This window comes from Hypomesus transpacificus, chromosome 16 (genome assembly GCF_021917145.1).
Source record: "Hypomesus transpacificus isolate Combined female chromosome 16, fHypTra1, whole genome shotgun sequence".
NCBI lineage: Eukaryota > Metazoa > Chordata > Actinopteri > Osmeriformes > Osmeridae > Hypomesus > Hypomesus transpacificus.
Window position 1 is genome coordinate 578,368 of NC_061075.1, and position 22,817 is coordinate 601,184.

General features: G+C 52.9%; 1 protein-coding gene across 2 annotated transcripts; it reads left to right on the top strand.

Annotated features, from left to right (window-relative positions):
* The first annotated feature begins 4,464 nt into the window (after window positions 1-4,464).
* On the top strand, window positions 4,465-21,472 carry amotl2a (angiomotin like 2a). 2 transcript variants are annotated; one of them, XM_047036984.1, is made up of 11 exons: window positions 4,465-4,577; window positions 13,686-14,529; window positions 14,845-15,040; window positions 15,988-16,132; window positions 16,321-16,413; window positions 17,143-17,423; window positions 17,898-18,103; window positions 18,272-18,373; window positions 18,479-18,630; window positions 18,888-19,032; window positions 19,578-21,472. In XM_047036984.1, exons 1-10 carry the CDS (start codon window positions 4,505-4,507, stop codon window positions 19,001-19,003), a joined length of 2,208 nt encoding a protein of 735 aa, XP_046892940.1. In that variant the 5' UTR covers window positions 4,465-4,504; the 3' UTR covers window positions 19,004-19,032; window positions 19,578-21,472. The 2 variants fall into 2 exon arrangements, with proteins under 2 accessions (XP_046892940.1, XP_046892941.1); XM_047036985.1 differs by lacking the exon at window positions 4,465-4,577 and adding an exon at window positions 12,546-12,881.
* The last annotated feature ends 1,345 nt before the right edge of the window (window positions 21,473-22,817 follow it).

Here is a 22,817-nt window from a genome sequence, read left to right on the forward strand (position 1 = left end):
GGTTAGGGGCTAGGGGTCAGAGGCTAGGCCTAGGTCTGGCTAGAGAACTTCCCCAAAGCAGACTCTGCCCCTCCAGGGATGTGGCATGAAGGAACTGAACCATGAAGCTTCATGAGAGATGTCAGAGGTGCAGTCTGGGACTGGCACACTTCCCTTCCATCTGGAAATATATTTATTATTTTCCTAATCGTTTTCTTGCCTTTTTGTGGACTTATGTTATGTGTTCACCAGTACGGATCTTTCCAGCCTTCAGCCCATATTGTGTTTTAGTGTAGTCCTGTCTAACACAGTCCTGTCTAACACAGTCGAATCTACTGTATTCTTGCGCGGTAGATAACTTACCAGTACGTTTTCAAAATATCCCTGAAAGATGAGCAGCTACATCTTCCACCTTGAACATAAATAAATACACCCATTTAATAATGTATTTTGTCAAACTGCTGAAATTCCTTAACGAGATAAGAAATGGTAGCTATTTTCCCACCATTGTTGTTGCCCGCATGCATTCCTCACAGTGCATTCCTCCGCCGAGCTTCAGAGAACATGCCCAGCGCCTCCCTCGCCCCCTCGCTCCCTGCCCCACTCCCAGCTCGACCCCTCAGACATTTACATTTAGTCATTTAGCAGACGCTCTTATCCAGAGCGACTTACAGTAAGTACAGGGACATTCCCCCCGAGGCAAGTAGGGTAAAATGCCTTGCCCAAGGACACAACGTCAGTTGGCACGGTGGGGAATCGATCCGGCAACCTTCTGATTACTAGCCCAACTCCCTCACCGCTCAGCCATCTGACTCCCAGACGGGAATACCTCTGGTCTGAGAGGGGGAGGGAAGGTGGGTAAGTATGGGGCAGAGGGGTGTGGGAGGTGGGGTTGGGGTTAGTACTGTTAGTAGTTCTCTCTAATCCCCCCATCTCTCCATACTCGTTATCACAGGTTATGTAACAGTGTGTTTGGAAGGTCACACTGACCTCTGGTCAGTAGCTTTGGCGTCACTAGATAACCAATCCCAAATAGTTCTCTTCTGATATTGCTCATACAAGGAAAAGTATTTTGTGGAAGGAGTATGGATTTAACAGCTCATCAGAGACTAGTCCAGGTATTCAGGGCTAAAGTTTTTATTGAGAGATTGTGTGGTGTATATGTAGTCAGTTCATAAATTAGTTGATTTCTCCTGGGGGAAATTCAATTGTCATAGCAGTTCTGCTACGGTGTATCAATCTTGCTTAAGTTGCTTTGATTAAAGAAAGAGAAGAGAGAAGGAACTGGGAGTTTGACAGAGTAAATGTGCCAAGGACTGTAAACATGTCGGTTTGATCTATGCCCCCAAAGCATCCTGGGATTGAGTCAAGGATTGACTGGAGGACTGTCAGTTTACATTCCTGGCGCGGTGCTGACGTAAACAGCTGAGTGTGTTGTGATTAGGAGGTTCCCTTCATTTCTGAAGAAGCCCTTCCTCATTTGCTGTCCAGAACAGTCACTTTCCCTGAAGCTTGTCACAGGCCTGCCCCGCTTGGGCTCATTGAGAACACACACATACACACTCAACACACACAAACACACTCAACACACACAAACAAACTCAACACACACCTACACACTCAACACACACAAAAACACTCAACACACACATACACACTCAACACACACATACACACTCAACACACACCTACACACTGAACACACACCTACACACTCAACACACACAAACACACTCAACACACACATACACACTCAACACACACATACACACTCAACACACACATACACACTCAACACACACCTACACACTCAACACACACCTACACACTCAACACACAAATACACACTCAACACACACATACACACTCAACACACACATACACACTGAACACACACCTACACACTCAACACACACATACATTAAATAGGGTTCAGAGGAACTTGTTCAGTACTGCTATACTTTACAATGTGCTGATGTAGCTCAGGGTAAAGCCAGTTTGCCGAGGAGGCTGAATAACAGTTACGCAACCCACAAGGCAGTTAGTAGCATTTATATGAATTTGGTTATTTTAATATATTATTCAGTACAAACCGTTTTTTTATTGAGTAGAGCAGCATTTGGGCTGCTGCATACTAGTGGTCTGCTAGGGTACTACGGGTGGGCCGGCAAACCAATGAAAACTAAACTAAAGTATGAATAAAAATCAACATATTTATATATACTGTTGGTAAATGGTAAGATTCTTACTCCAATTCTTACTGTGTCTCTGGACCCTGTCCGTCTGTCTGTGAATCCCATCAGCTGCTTAACAACACGCTATCAGCTGGTCCCAGGTCCCCTCTCACGACCTCTGACCCCCACCCCTGCTGCTCTTGCGTCTAAACGTTAGTGTTTCCTGACCTCTGTCTGCTGGGGTGGGGCTTCCTCCTGGCCCCTGCTCCTGCTCCCTCTGGACTGGACAGCGTGTGTGTGTGTGTGTGCGTGTGCGTGTGCGTGTGTTGAGCAGATCTGAGTGGGGAAACACAGAAAGCTGTTTTAGAGCTGTGGGAGAGAGAGCATTCTCCCTCTGAGCCGAATCGTCAGAAAAGAATTCTCAGAGTCCTCCTTGAGCTTTTATGAGACCAACAGCACAAGTCTTAACCGTGTCTGCCTGCCTGCCGGTCTGTCTGCATGTCTGTCTGTCTGTCTGTCTGTCTGTCTGTCTGCATGTCCAGCCCTTATTATCTGGGTCAGGCTGTAGGGGAACATAACTAACATACCGTGCCCCATAGATAATACTGTTTGTTTTACTTACTCATGATTTAGATCACATTTGGCCTTGTTGACTCACTGCCACTGTCCAGCTGCAGCCTGTATAGCTGACTCGAGGATATTCGCTTGTTTCAGGGAGAGAGATGTTCGGGGGAAAGGAATGAAGATGTTCCGGTTTGGGCAAAATGACCTAAATCTGGGTCTGGGGTCATTTCTAGAAGTAGGAGGCTGGAGGGAACACCTTCCTCTTCTCCTCTTCCCTTCTCTCCTCTCTTCTCCGAGAGAATCATTCACTGTGACTCACTTCCACCAACCAGAAGTTGAGTTTTTTCTGCTCTTTGGTCTTCATGTGTGTCTGGACGGACAAACTCTCCAGACACACCAGGGTGGAAATGACAGGAATGGGCCCTGAGAAACCCAAAGACATATCCCTCATTTAGAGGCCTGTCCGCATTCCTTTGCAGTTGGCTGAGCCAGCCCCTCAGGCACCTACTAACAGGAAGTCCTGGACAATAGGAACAGGAAGTCCTGGACAATAGGAACAGGAAGTCCTGGACAATAGGAACAGGAAGTCCTGGACAATAGGAACAGGAAGTCCTGGACAATAGGAGCAAATTGCCAGAAACACACTGTCAGACAGTCAGGGTGGAGGGGGAGGGGCTGTGTCAGCCCTGGATATGACAGACTGCTGGACTAGGGTTAGGCGGGGTTAGCATTGTGTCAGGTTAGGGTTACTAGGGTTAGGGTGTCTGGAGTTAGGGTTACTTGGGTTAGGGTGTCTGGAGTTAGGGTTACTAGGGTAAGAGTTAGTAGGGTTAGGGTTAGGTCACTTGCTCGTCACAGAAGATGTACAAAATCACTTGTTTTTTTCACTATGTGAATGAGCTGTCGTTCATGAGAAACAGTTCCCATGTTTCAGAAATGATTTCAACATGGCTGCCTTGCTAGAAAGCACCCTGAGACCAGCCAGCCAGCGGTCTGTTGTTCCAGTGTGGCCCCCTGTGTTGTTGTAGAGCGACCAGGGGCCCAACAGAACACAGCCCACAGTTGTTCCAGGAATATCCCCGGACCTGTTAGTGCCAGCAGAGCACTCCACACACACACACACACACACACACACTGAGAGACAGACACACACACACACACACACAGAGCACTCCACACACACACACACACACACACACACACACACACACTGAGAGACAGACACACACACACACACACAGAGACACGCACACACACAGAGACACACACACACACACACACACACACTGAGAGACAGACACACACACACACACACACACACACACACACACACACACACTGAGAGACAGATACACACAGTTACATTTTTTCTAACATAACCGATACATGGTTTTTGAATGAGGGGATAATATGTGTTTTGGGTTCTGATCAAACAAATGAATAATTAGTTATGTATGTTTTCAGATTATACACTATTCTAGTATATACTACATGCTATAGTTACCATATTCTGAAATAGTCATAGGTAATAAGAGATGAAACCAGACCATGTTCCCTTTACCTCATGTGATCTTCTCCCCCCACAGTATAACCCTCCCTCTCTCATAGCCTCCCCCCTCCCTCACCCCCCCATTTGACCCTTACTTCCCTGTTCCTGACCCCCCTCCCCCCCCCCCCCCCCCCCCCCCCCCCGGCTGGGCTGGTGTGGTCGGCAGGCTGCAGGCAGGGAGGCAGCATCCATGTCATCTGAAGGGAGCAGGGCGCGGGGGCCGGCCAGGCCCAGGGAGATGTCTTTATCTGGGCCTGGAAGTGAGGCCTCGCCCTGCCATCTGGCTCCATGGCTCAGGACCGCTGGGGGTGGTGAGTGTCTCTGTGTGAGGGGAGTGTGTGTGTGTGTGTGTGTGTGTGTGTGTGCACGCTGCACATGGATGTAACTTGAGCCTCTTTGTTCATGGCTGTTATTGTCTGTAGTCACTGTGTGTACATGGACTGACTAAGGTTCAGACTGCTCTCTCAGTACAGCTGCACAGTCAGACTGTTTCAAGTCCTCCTCTGTCTTAAAACCATTTGTTCTCTGAAGTGACTACAGCTGATGCATCACTAAAACTCCCCCCTCCCCACACACACACACACACCTGCTGTCGTGATAATGGCTTGTGGAATGGTGAAAGTGATAGAACAGTTCTCCTTTCTCTGCTGGGGAGCAGGTGGTGGGATACACTGAGCACATCTCCAGCAGTCAAGGATTACAATTACACGCTCCCTAACCCGTTTATCAGACTGACACGGCCCGTGTGTCTGAGTGTGTGCGTGCACGTGCTAAGTTGATGTGTGTGTGTGTGTGTGTGCACGCCTTGGTCTGTGTTCTTGTCAGTGTGCAGTGCATGCTGGGATGTGGGTTGTTCAGGGTTTGTTAGGGGTGTGGGACTGTGGGCTGGTACATGTTGGGGGTGTTTGTTGTGTGTCTACAGACAGCCCATATGGCCCGGTCCTCACAGGTGAACCTGAGGAGCTGGGAGCTGGAGATAGTTTGTTTACCCCAAACACAACCTCCAGAGCAGCCTGTCTGATTCTGCTCACTCAGTCCACAGTCCAGCCGGTTTAGAAGAATATCATTACCCACCGATTACAGAGGAACAATACATCATGTATATACTATCTTTAAGCCCTTGAACCCAGATCCACACAGGGAGTTTTAGAGGGCTGGAGATGGTGGCTTGTGGCCTGTGTTCCCCTGTGTTCCCCTGTGTTCCCCTGTTCCCCTGTGTTCCCCTCTTCCCCTGTGTTCCCCTGTGTTCCCCTGTGTTCCCCCCTGTGTTCCCCTGTGTTCCCCCCTGTGTTCCCCTGTGTTCCCCTGTGTTCCTCTGTGTTCCCCTGTGTTCCCCCCTGTGTTCCCCTGTGTTCCTCTGTGTTCCCCTGTGTTCCCCCCTGTGTTCCCCTGTGTTCCCCTGTGTTCCCCTGTTCCCCTGTGTTCCCCTGTGTTCCCCTGTGTTCCCCCGTGTTCCCCCGTGTTCCCCCGTGTTCCCCTGTGTTCCCTCCTGTGTTCCCCTGTGTTCCCCTGTGTTCCCCTGTGTTTCCCCCTGTGTTCCCCTGTGTTCCCCCCTGTGTTCCCCTGTGTTCCCCTGTGTTCCCCCCTGTGTTCCCCTGTGTTCCCCCCTGTGTTCCCCTGTGTTCCCCTGTGTTCCCCCCTGTGTTCCCCTGTGTTCCTCTGTGTTCCCCTGTGTTCCCCTGTGTTCCCCTGTGTTCCCCTGTTCCCCTGTTCCCCTGTGTTCCCCTGTGTTCCCCTGTGTTCCCCTGTGTTCCTCTGTGTTCCCCTGTGTTCCCCTGTGTTCCCCCCTGTGTTCCCCTGTGTTCCCCTGTGTTCCCCTGTGTTCCCCCCTGTGTTCCCCCCTGTGTTCCCCTGTGTTCCCCCCTGTGTTCCCCTGTGTTCCCCTGTGTTCCCCTGTGTTCCCCCCTGTGTTCCCCTGTGTTCCTCTGTGTTCCCCTGTGTTCCCCTGTGTTCCCCCCTGTGTTCCCCTGTGTTCCCCTGTGTTCCCCCCTGTGTTCCCCTGTGTTCCCCTGTGTTCCCCCCTGTGTTCCCCTGTGTTCCCCCCTGTGTTCCCCTGTGTTCCCCCCTGTGTTCCCCCCTGTGTTCCCCTGTGTTCCCCCCTGTGTTCCCCCCTGTGTTCCCCTGTGTTCCCCCCTGTGTTCCCCCCTGTGTTCCCCTGTGTTCCCCCCTGTGTTCCCCTGTGTTCCCCTGTGTTCCCCTGTGTTCCCCCCTGTGTTCCTCTGTGTTCCCCTGTGTTCCCCTGTGTTCCCCTGTGTTCCCCTGTGTTCCCCTGTTCCCCTGTGTTCCCCTGTGTTCCCCTGTTCCCCTGTATTCCCCTGTGTTCCCCTGTTCCCCTGTATTCCCCTGTGTTCCCCTGTTCCCCTGTGTTCCCCCCTGTGTTCCTCTGTGTTCCTCTGTGTTCCCCTGTGTTCCCCTGTGTTCCCCCCTGTGTTCCCCCCTGTGTTCCCCCCTGTGTTCCCCCCTGTGTTCCCCTGTGTTCCCCTGTGTTCCCCTATGTTGTTGTCGACGTCCGTGTTCCTGGATCAACAAGCCTTAACCAGCTCTGAGGTTCAGGAAGGTTTCGCATTTCTGCACCAAGATCCTCACAGTTGTTTAGAATTCTTGGAAAACAACATCGCAAAACTTGTTTGGGACATTTGTGTTTCCACAACATTGTTTGAGATAAGGGTTAGGTTAAACAAACAAAAATGCTTAACTAAATAACCGCAATCACTCAGGAATTATGTTTTGGGCCAAACAATCTTTGTTTATTTTTCCGTAATTGTGAAATTGTGCTCGGTACCTTTGAATAGTTTTGTGCAAGGCTGCCGTACAGGAATGTCCTAGCCCCAGCTGCCAGTGAGAGGACTAGCCCCGGCACAGCAGCGCTGTCCCCCACAGATGGCTCTCTGCTGGGCCTGATAAGAGCGGAGAACAGGAAGCTTCCCTTCAGCTGCACAGACTCTCCTCCTCTAGCTGGAGTTGTCCACCTGACTAAGGATCAGAAATAACGAAAAGTTGTTAGTCTCTATTGCTGTCTGACAAGCTTTTGATTGTATTTGAGATGATCACACACACACACAACACCCCCTTCCAGTAAAGTGCCAGACGCAGGGCTTCAGAAGGCTCCAGTGCCAGACGCAGGGCTTCAGAAGGCTCCAGTGTCCAGACGCAGGGCTTCAGAAGGCTCCAGTGTCCAGACGCAGGGCTTCAGAAGGCTCCAGTGCCAGACGCAGGGCTTCAGAAGGCTCCAGTGTCCAGACGCAGGGCTTCAGGAGGCTCCAGTGTCCAGACGCAGGGCTTCAGAAGGCTCCAGTGTCCAGACGCAGGGCTTCAGAAGGCTCCAGTGTCCAGACGCAGGGCTTCAGAAGGCTCCAGTGTCCAGACGCAGGGCTTCAGAAGGCTCCAGTGTCCAGACGCAGGGCTTCAGAAGGCTCCAGTGTCCAGACGCAGGGCTTCAGAAGGCTCCAGTGCCAGACGCAGGGCTTCAGAAGGCTCCAGTGTCCAGACGCAGGGCTTCAGAAGGCTCCAGTGTCCAGACGCAGGGCTTCAGAAGGCTCCAGTGTCCAGACGCAGGGCTTCAGAAGGCTCCAGTGTCCAGACGCAGGGCTTCAGAAGGCTCCAGTGTCTTCCAGGCTGCCCCTCCTGGCTGCCCCTCCTGGCTGCCCCTCCTGGCTGCCCCTCCTGGCTGCCCCCCCTGGCTGCCCCTCCTGGCTGCCCCTCCTGGCTGCCCCTCCTGGCTGACCCTCCTGGCTGCCCCTCCAGGCTGCCCCTCCTGGTGTCTCCAGCCCAGGACAGAGGGCTGCAGCCTGCCTGTGAAGGCTTCTGTCAGACAGGGTGTTAGAGAGCTGCTGAGGGGCGCTTGTTGGGCCCTCTGAGCCACCGAACACCTGGCTGAACAGAGACTATTTTTAGCTGCTTCAGGCTGTGGTGGTCTCTCCAGGGCTAGAACAACGTGACTTATTTTTACCCTCAGAAAATAAGACCTGTCAACACCACGGTTTCTTCATGAACACGGTCACATTTAGGAGTCAAAAGGCCGAATGAAAGTTGTTTATTTATCTGAAATTGGGCTTGGTACCTCGTTAGATTCCATTTTCCAACACTGACGTCAAGGAAAGTTTTTACTTTTACAATCCTTTTCTGTCAAAGAAACATTGTTTGCTGGGTGTGTCAGTGTGAAAGGCAGAGGAGCAGGAGGAGGGAGGAGCAGGTTGGAGAGGAGGAGAGAGAGCAGGAGGAGGGAGGAGCAGGTTGGAGAGGAGGAGAGAGGTTCTAGAGGGGAGCAGGAGGAGGGAGGAGCAGGTTGGAGAGGTGACAGATGGCGTGAGGACATGCTCAGACAAAGCTGTGTGTTCAGTGGTAACCCTAGAGGCTGCAGCTGCCCGGCGAGGGACATCTGTGGGCCCGGGCTTCACCCAGCATCCTGGCCCTTCGTCCAGCCTCTGACCAGGGCCTGGCTGGGCAGGTTAGCCCAGGGGCTGGTCGGAAGCCTCCACAGAGAGATGGCTATCATGACCACAGCTGACCTCTGACCTCTGGTCAGCCCAGCGCACACCTAGCCTCGGGGTGATTGACAGAGCTGGACAGTGTGGCGTTATGCAAATCCAGCTCCTGGATTATGGTGAAACAGTAGAGGAAGCCGGAGGGGGAGGGGGGGGGGGGGAGGGGGGAGGCGTTGAACGGTTAGTTGGAGGAGCTGTGAGGTGAACGGCCTACAGCGTACATGTGTATCCCTGCCCTGTTTGTAAACACTCAAGCCTGCAGAGCAGCCCTGCTGGAAAGAAAAACTGTTTGCTCTCGTTATTTGCACTTTATAACTGAGTGTCACATTCCTTGAGCTGAAAAGTGTCTGAGTTGACTTGTGGTCGGTTGTGATGACTTGTGTAAATGTTGTTCAGCTCTTAAGGGTTTGACGCCGTTGTCAGAGCACGGCGGTGTTTGTTCTGAGCTTCTGCAGGGTGCTTGACAAACAGGCAGGCCTTTCTGACATCACAAGAACACAACGCTGTCAGACTCTGATCTGAAGGCCATGGAATGATGGCTCATTCTGTGCTTTTGGATTTGATTGAGTAGGTTTGTATTCGAGGGAAAAGTGCTTCTGAGGTATGAAGGTATGAGCCCTCAGGTTCTTTAGAGACACCAGAGTGAGGAACTAGAAACCCTAAACCAGCATGTTGGATCATTTACATTTTCACATTTTATTCATTTACACACATTTATCCAAAGCAACAGACAAATAGAGCACACGGAAAGTTCAGCGGGAGAATATGGATCACAAGTGAGGAGTTCTAACAGGTTTTCTGCGGTCAGAGTTGAGGAACGGTCTGTATTTACCAGAAACAGTGAAGTAACCACATCTCAGCTACCAGGCATGCTGCAACAGTAACCATCCGTCCACTACTATATCACACAGCGCAGTGAAGCAAGAGCCCCATCCTGGATGGGGATGTTTCACTACACATCATCTGAACACAGAGTACCTACAGAAGAGCTCTTACACAAGCTCTTGATCAGACGCTGTATCTGTTTAAACATGCACACATTACAGCTATTGTGTGCTTAGAGAGGGGGTTGTGTGTGTGTGTGTGTGCGTAGAGAGGGGGTTGTGTGTGTGTGTGGATTAGAGCGAGCATGCATTGTTCATCAGTCAGACGGCCCATTACAGAGAAAATGTTGGTGGTGATTGCAGACTACCTCACCCACCCCACCCCTCAGCCCTCCTCACCCCTGCCCCTCACCCCTCCTCACCCCTGCCCCTCACCCCTCCTCACCCCTGCCCCTCACCCCTCCTCACCACCCTCACGCCGCCCTCCACCCTCTTCAATCCCCCTCCACCCTGCCCCTCCACCCTGCCCCTCACCCCGCCCCCCTGTTCCACCCTGCCCCTCACCCCGCCCCCCTGTTCCACCCTGCCCCTCCACCCTGCCCCTCACCCCGCCCCCCTGTTCTACCCTGCCCCCCTGTTCCACCCTGCCCCTCACCCCCACCCCCCTGTTCCACCCTGCCCCTCACCCCCACCCCCCTGTTCCACCCTGCCCCACACCCCCACCCCTCTCCCAGCAGACCCCATGCTCAATCACCCCCCATGGCCATGGTAATGCCAGGAATGCGGCCATTTCCTCCTTAGCAGGGAAACAGAAGGCGTGCTGGCTGGAGGGTCGGGCCCAGCTCCCAGTCCCCACCTGGCCCTCAGTCCTGGCCCTCAGTCGTGGCCCTCAGTCCTGGCCCTCAGTCGTGGCCCTCAGTCCTGGCCCTCAGTCCTGGCCCTCAGTCGTGGCCCTCAGTCGTGGCCCTCAGTCGTGGCCCTCAGTCCTGGCCCTCAGTCGTGGCCCTCAGTCCTGGCCCTCAGTCCTGGCCCTCAGTCCTGGCCCTCAGTCGTGGCCCTCAGTCCTGGCCCTCAGTCGTGGCCCTCAGTCGTGGCCCTCAGTCCTGGCCCTCAGTCGTGGCCCTCAGTCGTGGCCCTCAGTCCTGGCCCTCGGTCCAGGCCCTCAGTCCTGGCCCTCAGTCCTGAGGTACATCTTATGCCACCATCACTGTGGAAAAAAAGCCCACAAAATGCTCAATACTAGTGCTGTATCAGTGCTGCTCTGCTTATCTGGTTGTGGTATTTCCAATATACCTCACAATCAGTGGCAGTTGCCGCAGCAGGAACAAAAAAGGGTTGGGTGACGGTTAGACCTCAACTGCCATGCAAATAAGCAGGAGGACATCTGAGGTATGGTTGTCCTTGGCAACAAGGTCTACTGCACATCAGTTTTGTGTTTTGGAGACATGCTAATCCTCACTGACAGCTGGTGCACACACAACCTGATTTTGAGTGACCCTTTACAAACTAGAGGCCCGAGGAGAGGAGGTGGAGGAGGAAGGAGTTGGAGGAGAGGAGGTGGTGGATGATAGAGGTGGAGGAGGAGGTGGATGATGGTGGTGGAGGAGGAGGTGGATGATAGTGGTGGAGGAGGAGGTGGATGATAGTGGTGGAGGAGGAGGTGGATGATAGAGGTGGAGGCGAGGAGGAGGTGGATGATAGAGGTGGAGGCGAGGAGGAGGTGGATGATAGAGGTGGATGATAGAGGTGGAGGCGAGGAGGATGTGGATGATAGAGGTGGAGGCGAGGAGGAGGTGGATGATAAAGGTGGAGGCGAGGAGGAGGTGGATGATAAAGGTGGAGGCGAGGAGGAGGTGGATGATAGAGGTGGAGGCGAGGAGGAGGTGGATGATAGAGGTGGAGGTGAGGAGGAGGTGGATGATAGAGGTGGAGGCGAGGAGGAGGTGGATGATAGTGGTGGAAGAGGGGGTGGAGGCGAGGAGGAGGTGGATGATAGAGGTGGAGGCGAGGAGGAGGTGGATGATAGAGGTGGAGGCGAGGAGGAGGAGGTGGTTGATAGTGGTGGAGGAGGAGGTGGATGATAGTGGTGGAGGAGGAGGTGGAGGCGAGGAGGAGGTGGATGTTAAAGGTGGATGATATAGGTGGAGGAGGAGGTGGCTGATAAAGGTGGAGGAGGAGGTGGATGATAGAGGTGGAGGCGAGGAGGTGGCTGATAGTGGTGGAGGAGGAGGTGGATGATAGTGGTGGAGGAGGAGGTGGCTGATAAAGGTGGAGGAGGAGGTGGATGATAGTGGTGGAGGCGAGGAGCAGATGGCAGGGCTGGCCTGGCGTGTCTGCTGTGTGGAGAACAATACAGCTCTCTCACAGCCGTGATTAAGGAGGGGAGGAGGACTACAGCCGAAGGACAGCTGGCAGGCAGTGTGCCTCGCACCGCCCTCTGCCTCCACACACGCACACACACACACACACATGCTCACGCACACACACACACTCACACGCTCACACACGCACACACACACACACACACACTCACACGCACACACTCTACAATTAACTGGCACGGGCTACAGCTTAAATATTTACCAGGCTCCTGCAAACAAAGGAACCCTTGGAGAACCTAATGGTGAGCAATGCTTTAATGTGACGAGACGTGTCTGTTCTGGACGGCCTGTGGCAGACCTCAGTCAGTGTCTGACTGGGTGATTCTTTGGATGATTTCCCATGTCAAGTGTTTGAATCAGGCTGAGAAACGCTACAAACAGCATGAATGTTTAAGATGCTTTTTTATAAAGTTCTCTAACGTTAGGATTGAAGAAAATCCACCGCCAAATCCATCACTAATATTCTACATAGCTGTTTGTTTTCCTCTCCAAAACCTAGTACGTGGCACTACAGAATAATCTAACTCTTAACAATGACAATAAGATATTCCTCAGACAATAAGAGACAACCTGCTGGTTTGGCACAGTAGTGGTGCAGTTCCGACCTCGTCTCTCGCGCCCTGCCCCCTTCTCTGGGCGCTTACGGTGCTGCTCTTCATCCCCGGGGACTCGCAGCTCGAGCATTCCTCACATTCCAGCCGCTCGCGAACAATCGGTCCTCAGTTATTTATTAGAGCGGGGCTCGCTCGCGCTCCTCAGTCTGCTGAAAGAGCTTCACGAGCGCACAAGTACACAGCGCGTAAAGAGGAAGGAAAGAGGACAGCTGATACACTTTACCGATTAAAACTTTACGGATTACCTCGGTCTAGTCGGTCAACATCAACTAAATACGACCTGAGTTTTGTACAGTGATGAAATTATAATCGGTGAGTGTTTTTAGAAGAGGGTACATAGTCTGTGTGTTTGTGCTTGGTTTACACATGGTCGTTGGACCATGGTTGTTAATCAGCGTTTAAGACGTTTGGAAGAAGAAAAAAAAAAGTTTTATTTGAAAATGATATGGCCAGCTCTAATTATTTGTTATTATTTACCAATACTAATATTCATTTTTTCGTATCAACTTTATTAAGAAACGCTTAAATTTGACTCGGCTGAAGTATTTCTATTGCTTAGAGTTTAATATAGCTATATTTTTCTTATGAAATACCTCGGCGATGATGACCAACGGTCTTTATACCACTATTAACCAATGGAAATAACCCTATAGGAAACTACAGATGCGATTGATATCGGATGACTGGAATGCCTTTTTACTTAAAACATTTTTATGGAGCACTTGGAATCACATTGAAAATATGTATTAAATGACCAGTAATGTTTTGTTGGAGGCAGTAGAGCTGATGATTATTTTATATGTATTGTATATATTTGTCTGGGAGAGAGTTATAGAGGCGCTGTGAGAGGAATTTACAAGCCATTGCGCTGTTGCTAAGGGAGTGTGCTCTAATAGCAGCAATGGAAAGCACACCCCTGGTATTTAAATCTTTTCTCTCCATATAAATATCTTCCCACAAATTCTCGATATAGTTAACAGAATTCCCACGGAGCAGCAGGTTCCTAACTAAATTTTAAAAACAAGTTCACTGAGTTAGTAACACAAGATTCTGCAACAGTCTGATGTTGTTATGTTATTATGATTCTAACCGTTCCACCTGTTCATTCCTCTCCAGAGCCCTGTACCTCACCCAGTCACCACCTGCGCCCCAGCCTTCCTCTCCCAGAGTCCCCAGAGATGCGGACCGCCGAGGACTCGTCCAGCACAGTGCTCCACCGGCTCATCCAGGAGCAGCTTCGCTACGGAAACCCCAACCACACCCCCACCCTCCTGGCCATCCAGCAGCAGGCCCTGCGGGGGGGCAGCGGGGGCGGGGGGGCCGGGACCCCCAGGTCCTCCCTCGAGAGCCTGACGCAGGAGGATCTCCAGGTCCCCCACATGTGCACCCGGCAGGACCCCCAGGGGCAGGAACACCAGGGGCAGGAACACCAGGGGCAGGAACACCAGGGGCAGGAACACCAGGGGCAGGAACACCAGGGGGACTACAAGCACTTAGAGAGCTCAGACTGCCACCTCTACCAGCTCCACGGGGAGGAGCTGCCCTCCTACGAGGAGGCCAAGGCCCACTCCCAGTACCTGGCCTCCCAGAGGGGCGTGGGCCCCCAGAGCGGGGCACCCCACAGCGGGGCACCCCAGAGTGAGGGCCAGTGGGACGTGAGGAGAGAGCATGCCCGCTCCCTCAGTGAGCGCCTGCTGCTGCTGTCTCTGGAGAGGACCAGCTCTTCCCATCCCCTGGCCCTCAGCGCCTCACACAGTTACCCCCAGCTGTCCAGCCTCCACCCTGGCCCCCATGCCCTCCAGGGCCCCGGGCCCCTGCAGCACCCGGACCAGAGAGGCCCCCCTCCAGACTACCCCTTCCTAGTCAGGGCCCCGGGGTACATGGTCAGTCACTCCCAGGAGCACCCACACGGACACTACTACAGCGAGCCTCCGCCCCCCTTCCACTCCCAACACCACAGGTAACCACACGCAGGGTTGCCAGGGCGACAGGGGTCAGAGGTCGCGGCTGATGCTCACGAGGGGAATGTACCTCGTTGACCTTTGTCGTTCTTTACAGTATAAACATGTTGGTTTATAGTTTTGTAAATCTGTCTCATGAAATGCTCATGCATGATGAATGACTCTCCTTGTCTCTCTCTCCTCCTCTCCCTCTGTCTCACTCTCTCCTCCTCTCCCTCTGTCTCACTCTCTCCTCCTCTCCCTCTGTCTCGCTCTCTCCTCCTCTCCCTCTGTCTTTCTCCTCTCTCCTCCTCTGTCTCTCTCCTCTCCTCCAGGTTTGTACCTGTCGAGGCCCAGGTGGTCCGGAACAGCATCTACCCCACCGTGAGCGCTGCAAGCCCAGAGCAGTTCACTACAACTCCCAGAATGCCTAGCAACAGCTCTGTCCAGATGGAGGTGCTGCTGAGAGAGAACGAGAGGCTGAAGAGGGAGCTGGAGGGCTGCGGGGAGAAGGCTGCGAGGCTGCAGAAGGTGAGGCAGGGTGTGGGGAGGGGTGAGGGAGGCAGAGAGAGGGGTGAGGGAGGCAGGGAGAGGGGTGAGGGAGGCAGGGAGAGGGGTGAGGGAGGCAGGGTGAGGGAGGCAGGGAGAGGGGTGAGGGAGGCAGGGAGAGGGGTGAGGGAGAGGGGTGAGGGAGGCAGGGAGAGGGGTGAGGGAGGCAGGGTGAGGGAGGCAGGGAAAGGGGTGAGGGAGGCAGGGAGAGGGGAAGAGGGAGGCAGGGAGAGGGGAAGAGGGAGGCAGGGAGAGGGGTGAGGGAGGCAGGGAGAGGGGAAGAGGGAGGCAGGGAGAGGGGTGAGGGAGGCAGGGAGAGGGGTGAGGGAGGCAGGGAGAGGGGAAGAGGGAGGCAGGGTGAGGGGTGAGGGAGGCAGGGAGAGGGGTGAGGGAGGCAGGGAGAGGGGTGAGGGAGGCAGGGAGAGGGGAAGAGGGAGGCAGGGTTTGGGGAGGGGTGAGTGAGGCAGGGTGTGGGGAGGGATGAGGAGGGGTTTCACTCCAGCTTCCGCCCAGCCCATCATACTGAGTAACATTCACATGCAGATCAAGCCAGTCCCCACAGAGAGCTTCGTAACACGGGGAACTTCTCAGACACACAGTTTGTGTCTCTACACGCGCGTAGGTGTTATTTGGAGGAAGTAGGGATGGACATGTCTGCAGTGTGTGTTCCGCTCTCAGCCCTGGCAGACAGCCAGGAGGTGTGAAGACACCTGGGCCCAATCAGCCTCTCAGGAATGTGGATCCCTGGTTCCCAGGGTAGTCATGAGCTCGGGGGAGCTCACGCACTGAACAGGCTAGCCAGGCCTCTCTGACGTCACACTGCAGGCCAGACACAGGCCTTCGCAGGCCCAGAGGAGTCTCTGCTGGAGGCGTCCTGGGGGGTGAGGAAGGCTGAGTCACGTCCTCACGGCCTGCTTGTGTTCCTGCAGCTGGAGCAGGAGAGCCAGAGGATCTCTGAGGCGTACGAGATGCTGATGAACAGCTCAGCCAAGAGGGAAGCCCTGGAGAAGACCATGAGGACCAAGCTGGAGGACGAGATCAGGAGGCTGCACGACTTCAACCGGGACCTGAGGGGTGAGGCTGGCTTTCACAACTTCTCGGACACTCTGGTTTATAGAACTTTTATATATGTTGTGTATATATATTTATTCAACAGTTTTGACTTGAAACGCTGTAGAATTGTAAATAGTGGTAAAAATGTGATGTTGCAAGTCGGAAACAGAAAATCCTCATCGATTTATTTCTGTTTTGATTGAATCCAGATCGTCTGGACACGGTTACCAGACAGCATGTTGCTAAAGAAGTTGAATCAGCAGACCACAAGCATCACATCTTCGCCAAACTCCTTGAACAAAGTAAGTGTTCTCTGGTTTAATCACAACACCACAGCCATGTTCCCACCAGGCTTGTACCACCAGAGTTAAGTAGACAACAGTGTTGTTGGCTGCCAGTTCCCTGTTCAGATCAGAGATGGAGGAGGTTGGCAGGGAGAAGTTTAGGTCCTGGTTCTGACTTGTGTACAGAACACACGTCCCCCTCCCTGACCCTGGGCTGGGCCGGGCTTGGAGCCACCTTGAAGGGGTGTGTTGTGTGACTAGAGTGGGAGGGGGGGGGCACCGTCTGGCCTCACAGCTGCAGGAATGTGGCCTGGACTCCTGGGTTGTTCCTTGCATGCGTTCCTGCTCTGCTGTGCTGTGGGTCCACCCAGCGCCAGCTCTGCTGTTTCCACACACTTACTGACGTCTGAAAATGAGTCTGCGTTCTTGTCGCACTCGATCACGACCCGTGTTAGAGTGACCTCCGCGGTGACCCCTGTGAGGTCACCAGACAGGAAGTTCTGCTGGTGAGCTCCAGGGTGCTGTGTGCTGGCGGTAGCAGCTTGACCCTCGTGGGACAGTGTCTGAACAGGCTGGGTGGAGGATTTGTTTGAGAGTGGCCCTTTTTAACTTTCCACTTTCTTCTCTCCTCCCTCCTTTCCTCCCTCCTCTCTCCTCCCTCCCTCCTCTCTCCCCTCCTCCCTCCTCTCTCCCCTCCTCTCCTCCCTCCTCTCCCCTCCCCTCCCCTCCTTCCTCCTCCCCCCCCAGACGAGGCGCATCAGAGGGAGAGGGAGCTGCGAGCTCAGCGCTCCTCAGGGGAGGAGTGGGTGCGGAGGCGTGAGGCCCTTGAGGCCGCGCTGTGCAGTGAGCGTGCGCGTGTGCGGCAGCTGGAGGAGGAGCTGGGCAGGAAGAGAGCGTACGTGGAGAAGGTGGAGGGCCTGCAAGGCTCGCTCGCCCAACTGCAGGTGGCCTGCCAGAAGAGAGAGGCTCTGGAGCTCAGGCTGCGCAACAGGCTGGAGCACGAGCTGAAGACCATGAGAGCCCAGCAGGTGAAGCCCAACACCCTGTCCCCCTCACACCCTGTCCCCCTCACACCCTGTCCACCTCACATCCTGTCCCCCCCTCACATCCTGTCCCCCTCACACCCTGTCCCCCTCACACCCTGTCCACCTCACATCCTGTCCCCCCCTCACATCCTGTCCCCCTCACACCCTGTCCACCTCACATCCTGTCCCCCTCACATCCTGTCCCCCTCACATCCTGTCCCCCTCACACCCTGTCCCCCTCACACCCTGTCCACCTCACATCCTGTCCCCCTCACACCCTGTCCACCTCACATCCTGTCCCCCTCACATCCTGTCCCCCCCTCACATCCTGTCCCCCCCTCACACCCTGTCCACCTCACACCCTGTCCCCCTCACACCCTGTCCCCCTCACACCCTGTCCCCCTCACACCCTGCCCCCCTCACACCCTGTCCCCCTCACACCCTGTCCCCCTCACACCCTGTCCCCTCTGCCCCCAGCGCCAGGCTCAGTTTCCCCAGCTCCAGGCTCAGGGCCCCCAGCAGGTGCAGCAGAGCCCCTGGGCCCTCCGGCTGCAGCTCAGGGAGCGGGAAGAGCGGGTCCTGGCTTTGGAGGCTGACATCACCAGGTGGGAGCAGAAGTACCTGGAGCAGAGCACCATCATGCAGTTTGCCATGGACGCTGCTGCCACCGCCGCCGCGCAGAGGTGGGTCACATGACTGGTCACATGACTGATCACATGACGGGTAACCTGGCTGGTTCCCTGATTTGTCACCTTAGAGGCACCAGACAACACTTAAACTTAGGTCGTTTTCCGTGGTTGTGGTCGAAGCACACTGTCTGAATAAAGTGCTCTCCTTCTTCCCCCGTCCAGAGATACAACCATCATCAAGCACTCCCCCCGCCACTCCCCCAACGACAGCTTCAACGACGACATGCCTCTGACCAATCACAGACACCAGGAGCTGGAGAACAGGTACACACTCACCTTACTCACATCCTGAGAGAGACATCTGTAGTCCACCCTCTCTCACCTGGAAGTCAGCCTGTGCTAACGGTGTGTGTGTGTGTGTGTGTGTAGGATCCAGGTTCTGCATGGTGAGGTCCTGGAGAAGGATGCTGTGATCAGAGTTCTGCAGCAGAGATCCAGGAGAGAACAGCAGGGTCTGAGACAGGCCCTCTCTGCCCCCTCCATCCCAGGCTCCGGGGACAGCACCGGCACCAGGGGGGAAGGTACGCTGGAGGAATGTGTGGTTCAGAGAGCGTCCTGCTTGAGACAGCTGAGCTCCTCTGGTCTCCAGGCAGAGGAGCCCAGGAGGGGGGAGGGGGGCCTCAAATAGATGTCTTTTTCCAACATGGAATTTGTGTCGTCTCCCCGCTCCAGAATAGCTACTGAATAGTTGTGGGAAGCAGCTTTCTCACAGATGAGTGTATGGGGTGTGTGTGTGGGGTGTGTGATCTGGTCTTCCTCTTTGTTTCTGCGCTCATAGGGAAGAGTCTCTCAGATGACCAGACGTTCTCGCTGCCCCCCCGTCCCCCTGCCCCCCTCAGGCCCCACAGCCGGGACTCCAGCACCCAGTGTGACGCCCCCCCCCATGGAGGATGACCTTCAGCCTCCCTTGGCACCAGATTCAGGTGTGTGTTCCCCCATCTCCCTCCCCTCTGCCTCTCTGGACTGTTATCATACCCTGTCATCAGACATGAGGACAGAGATCAAACCTGCTCATTGATGTGGCGGTAGATCAATGGTGCAGCCTGGCTGTACTTTTGATCTCAGCTGGTTAAACAGTAACCACACTCAGGGTCACGGCATCAAGTGGTTGTGGAGCCATTCCAAAGAACTAGACGTGTGTGTGTGCGTGTGGAGGGACCCAAGGTGGCCAGTACCTTCCCACGTAGTAAACATTTCAACATGACATTGGCCGGGTTTCCCCAGATTTGTTTAGAAGCTCTTAACGCTAACAGCTTCTTAGGAGCGTTCTAAGAACGTTTTAGAGCGTTCTTAGAACGCTCTTAAGAAGCTCTTAGCGTTAAGAGCTTCTTAACGAATCTGGGAAACCCGGCCATCATCTCTTCAGCCTCTACCTAGCAGCCTACTTAACTTGTCTTAAGGTCACGACTGTTAAACTGAAACTTCTTTGAAACAGGACTAAGTACTTGTTCTCCTTTATTCACCACAGATGCTTCGGAGCACGTGAAAGCAGCCCTCAACACGTACAAGAATCTCACCTCCTCCGACGCAGACGTGGTAGAAATCCTTATTTAAGAAGGAGAACCCCGAAACACAGCCAATGAAGCTGAACAGGACCCATGTCCCTGGTGATGTCAGTCCTTCAGGACGACAGGAGCCCTCTGCCAGGAGGTCTCCTGACCCAGTACCCCTCCAACGTCTCCAGAGAGAGACCCATGCACGGGTCTGGAGGAGAGAGGAGGGGAGAGAGGAGGGGAGAGGGAGGGAAGAGAGGGAGAGGAGGGGAGGAGAGCTGCGCTTTCCTCTCCTGATTCTCCTCATCTAAAAAAACACTAGAACTGTTGTCTGTGGTGTTGTCAGACGTAAGGTACCGGCACACATTGTCTATGTGATTTGGTGTTATTTTATATATGTTCTTTGTTATTTAGCTCTGTGTTTATATTTATAAGTGCTGCTGTTAATGTGCTGTGACATTTTTGCATGGATTTTCGTTATTTTTAAGAGTAAGAGGAAGTGACCCTGATGAAGGTGTGTCTTGTTCCTGTCTCCTCTCACCTCTGCAGTACTTGTCTGTGTTCTGGCTCTGCCAGTGTTGGGCATCGAGACAGCCCAAGTTCCTGCATACAATCCATCCTCAGTCCATGTGACAGTCAGGCTTCCTACAAGGCTATGTGAAGCTAAATGCTTGGCTTGGGGAAGTCAGTTGTAGAATGTGTTTACACATCCTACCCTCGCATTCCTCCATTCCTCTGTGTTCCTCTGTGTAGACTGACTATGCCTCCCTGCCCCTGCACCCCCCCTCCTTAGGGAACTATGCAGTTGGTGCTCTCTGGGGGGCTGTGGGGGCCCTGCACACAGCTTAACCGGGGGGTCTGAAATCCCCCTTTTCAGGGTTAGGGTGCGGAGGTCATGGGCTCTCCTAGACCCGTCCGAGAGAGCAGCGGAGGGGAGAGAGGCTGGGGTTCACAGGAGCCTCGTTTTTAAGAGGCCTGGTTCTGGTGCTCTGGGCCCTCAGACGGCCGCGCCCCCCTCCCCAGCACCATGCCTCGGCCAGAAGGAAGAGCCTATCTTCAGGCTGACCTCCGACCCCCGTTAAACCGTCTGTCTTCTCTGAACGCTCATCTTGTCACTCGTCTATGTCGACGCCTCGGCAGCAGGTTCTGCTGGGGGTCTAAAGATCCAGGAGGTTCTTTGCAGTACTGAGGACACAGGACAGCCGTATTTGGCTCGTGTTTTCCATTTTCTATTTGTTGATGCTAAACAAGAGTTACAATGAAGTGCTGTTTTCTTCTCTGCTCGAGTATCAAGCGTGTCTGTGTTCATACATGAGAGACTTCTGAAAGACCCGCATTATCAGGAACAGGAAACCCTTTGAGTTCCTTTCTGTGTGTTAAATGCAGAAGTATGTATGACTGTGATGTGGAAACTGGAATGTGTGGGGCGGAGTTAGTGTGGTTCTGTACAAACTCTTCAGTCTGTCACCTTTTTTAACTGCTTTTTAAATGTTTTAAATGTTTTCCTCTCACAGTGCAGTTGCTGGTCAATGATCTGTGTTTGAAAACTGTTTGCTATTTTAAAATGCTTTTTCACTTTTTGTACTTTGTTTACATAAAAGGGTTGTATCGACCTAAGAGAGGTTAATATATTTTGTATATTTTATTTCTTTTTAGTATTCAGTGGTGTGAACATAACGCCAAAGATTTGCATTACTTTTAAGTTATAACTGAAATATAACTATATATGCATGCAAGGTTTCATGTGTAGAAGGCCTTGCTTTATGTGGGTGACCCATTGTAAAGTTGCTGTGAACTTCTAAAATGGGGATTTTTTTTATTCCAATAACAATTTATTAATAGAATAAAGACTTTAATATATATCTTGAAATGCTGATTGTTGTCAATTTTTATCAAGAAAACCTGCCGAGCAGACAGACAAGCCACCAGTCATCTGTGACGTATCAACGACTCCCCTCAGCAAGGGACTGTCTGAGGACTGGGGTGGGAGGAGAGAGTCATTCTACTGACGTGGTACAAGTACATGCTTGTACTAACAGCCTTCATCAGAGCCCATAGACAGGCTCGACTCACAGCTCCCATTCAACTGGACAGAAAGGTACTTTATTAAGCGTAGAAACACAGAACTACCACCTGCTTGACTGTTGGCAAGCAACCTGCATCACAAAACCCCAGCGGCACATTCCTCCCAGCGCCCCTGTTTAGCATCCAGCCCAGCCTGAATGCTAAGTATGTTCTTCACCACAAACGGTGAAACAAAGATGCTTTATGTTCTTTCAGCTGGGTCGTCTCTCTCGACACGTTGGGCTTTTCTAAAGACACGGCTGGGAGTGAGGGGCGCGCTCAAATTATTCTGCTTTTAAAGACAAGCAGTGTTGTGGCATTCTCCATGGACGCACTTCAGACACAAGCCCCTCAGAGCACGGCTCAGGGTTAGGCTGCTCCTTCCTCCAGGACCATGGAGGACCGTCACTGTCCCTCAGCCTGAACCAGAATATAGACCAGACCTCGTGTTTCTCATTCCATTTACACACGGATTTCTACAATCCATCTTGTGTGACATTTCTTATTGTTTTGCTTTCGTCAGTTCTCGTGACACACCTTTCACCACTGTGGAACGAAAGCATCGGTCTGCACAGCTGACGTGTCTCAGGGGAGAGCGGACCAGATATGGAAGAATATCTGGAATGTTGTTTCTCAACACGCCAGAAACCGTTCCGTCCCCCACCGCTGTTCACACACTTAAACGTATATAACATATTCTGTAAATAACGGTCAGCTTCAAGTTACATAATATAACACCACCCCCTGCTATGGCAGCATCTGTTTTGGGGGTATTTAACCCTACAGATCCCACACCAAACTTTTTTGAATAAAATATATTGTGGTGGTGAATCTGTCCTTAAAAGTGGAAGTATCTCAAGGTTTGTTCGGGACAAGCAGGGCTAAATGAAAAGGCTACAACATTGTGTGAATGCTATAAAAGTGTGTAAACATCTTTTTGTTTATGTAAAGTCCTCAATTTGAAGACCACATTCTTGGAATGAATCCTCCGGGTCATTTCCTCCCGCTGACCGCGGATTCACTGGAACACTGGCTTCCTGCTTCTTTGGTAAAACAAACTCAGTATCTTCAAAATGCAAGAAGATATATCGAAACGATTGATTGGATTTCTGCCATTCCATCCAGACAATCATTTACCATTAGCTGAAGGA